Source organism: Sinocyclocheilus anshuiensis, unplaced genomic scaffold, assembly GCF_001515605.1.
Source record: "Sinocyclocheilus anshuiensis isolate Anshui unplaced genomic scaffold, SAMN03320099.WGS_v1.1 scaffold669, whole genome shotgun sequence".
Classification (NCBI taxonomy): domain Eukaryota; kingdom Metazoa; phylum Chordata; class Actinopteri; order Cypriniformes; family Cyprinidae; genus Sinocyclocheilus; species Sinocyclocheilus anshuiensis.
Genome location: NW_015536499.1, coordinates 80987 through 82137, shown reverse-complemented (window position 1 = coordinate 82137; position 1151 = coordinate 80987). Strand labels below are relative to the sequence as shown.

The following is a 1151-nucleotide window of genomic DNA, read 5'->3' as shown; positions in this document are numbered from 1 at the left end:
AATTAATGACAGAATTTTCATTTTTGGGTGAACTAACCCTTTAACTATAATATGCCAACTTTTTGATTCATTATAACCATTTATTTATTTTTGGCTTTATCCAATGTCCAGATTTCTGAAAATTAGTGCATATTTGCATTAATTAGATAATACCTTGTTTACATATTTAAACATAACATTTCAGAAAACATGCGATACAAATCAATTGTCTTAATATACTATGATTAATAAACTAGAGAAAGTATGGTGATATTTGTGATATCTGTTATTGGCATTATTCACTTGCGGTGGCCTGTTATTTAACTCTATTTTAATTACCAATAACATATTTAGCCATGGCCCAAATTTCACACACAACCCTGTTACTGCTGGACCACTGCGGTGGAACATTTCTTACATTTATGACACCCGAGAAATAACTTGATTTGGCTCAAATCCCTGCTAAGACAATATTCCTACTATCAACTTTATTAGCTTAAAAGAGATCACTGCAAATTGTCTTTATATTTTTCCTATTGATTTTCACTGTACCACTCCTATAAGGTGTTCAAAAACGGTGTCAATGTAGGCATTTATTGTTTTATTAAAGAAATTACAAACAAAACAAAAAAACACTTACATATATACAATGAAAACAGTGAACAATGATCACTTTTAACCAAGACATTAATAAAGCCCTGATTTTAAGCTCAGAAAACAAAATCTCTTTATAAAAGAACAACATTTAAATTTAAAACAAACAAAATACATGCATAGTGAACGGACAATACTGTCACACGGCATCCCAGACCACCAGAGGCCACGTATTTGGTTTATGAGAAATGCTTATTCAGATTTTTGTTTGAATGTTACTCTCAGTCTCACTCCCATTTATAGACCTTCAGCATCTTCTCGGTCAGAGAGGCCAGAAAACTGCTCTGGTTGACCTCAAACGGACAGATGTCCAACACGGGGAGATCCGCAGGCATCTTCTGAAGCAGAGCACCAGTGCCAGCATCCCAGACCTGCAGACCGAGCGGAGAAATCATGGTGAATATGTGCGCATAACTAACACGACCAGCATCAAACTGCTTACACAAGCATTTACTTCCATGTGCAACGCATAACCAAATGAAACAAGATACTGAATGAGAAAAAAAAAAAAAGAGCGT

The 1151-nt window shown here is 34.8% G+C and overlaps 1 protein-coding gene across 2 annotated transcripts in view; it reads right to left on the bottom strand.

Moving 5' to 3' along the window:
• Positions 1 to 603: 603 nt before the first annotated feature.
• Positions 604 to 1151, bottom strand: part of LOC107688729 (E3 ubiquitin-protein ligase RFWD3-like) — a 13874-nt gene continuing 13326 nt past the window's right edge. For both annotated transcript variants that reach the window (XM_016486481.1, XM_016486473.1), the window contains one exon: positions 604 to 1004. In XM_016486481.1, coding sequence (XP_016341967.1) covers positions 861 to 1004 — 144 coding nt within the window. In that variant the 3' untranslated portion in view covers positions 604 to 860. The remainder of the gene's footprint in view (positions 1005 to 1151) is intronic.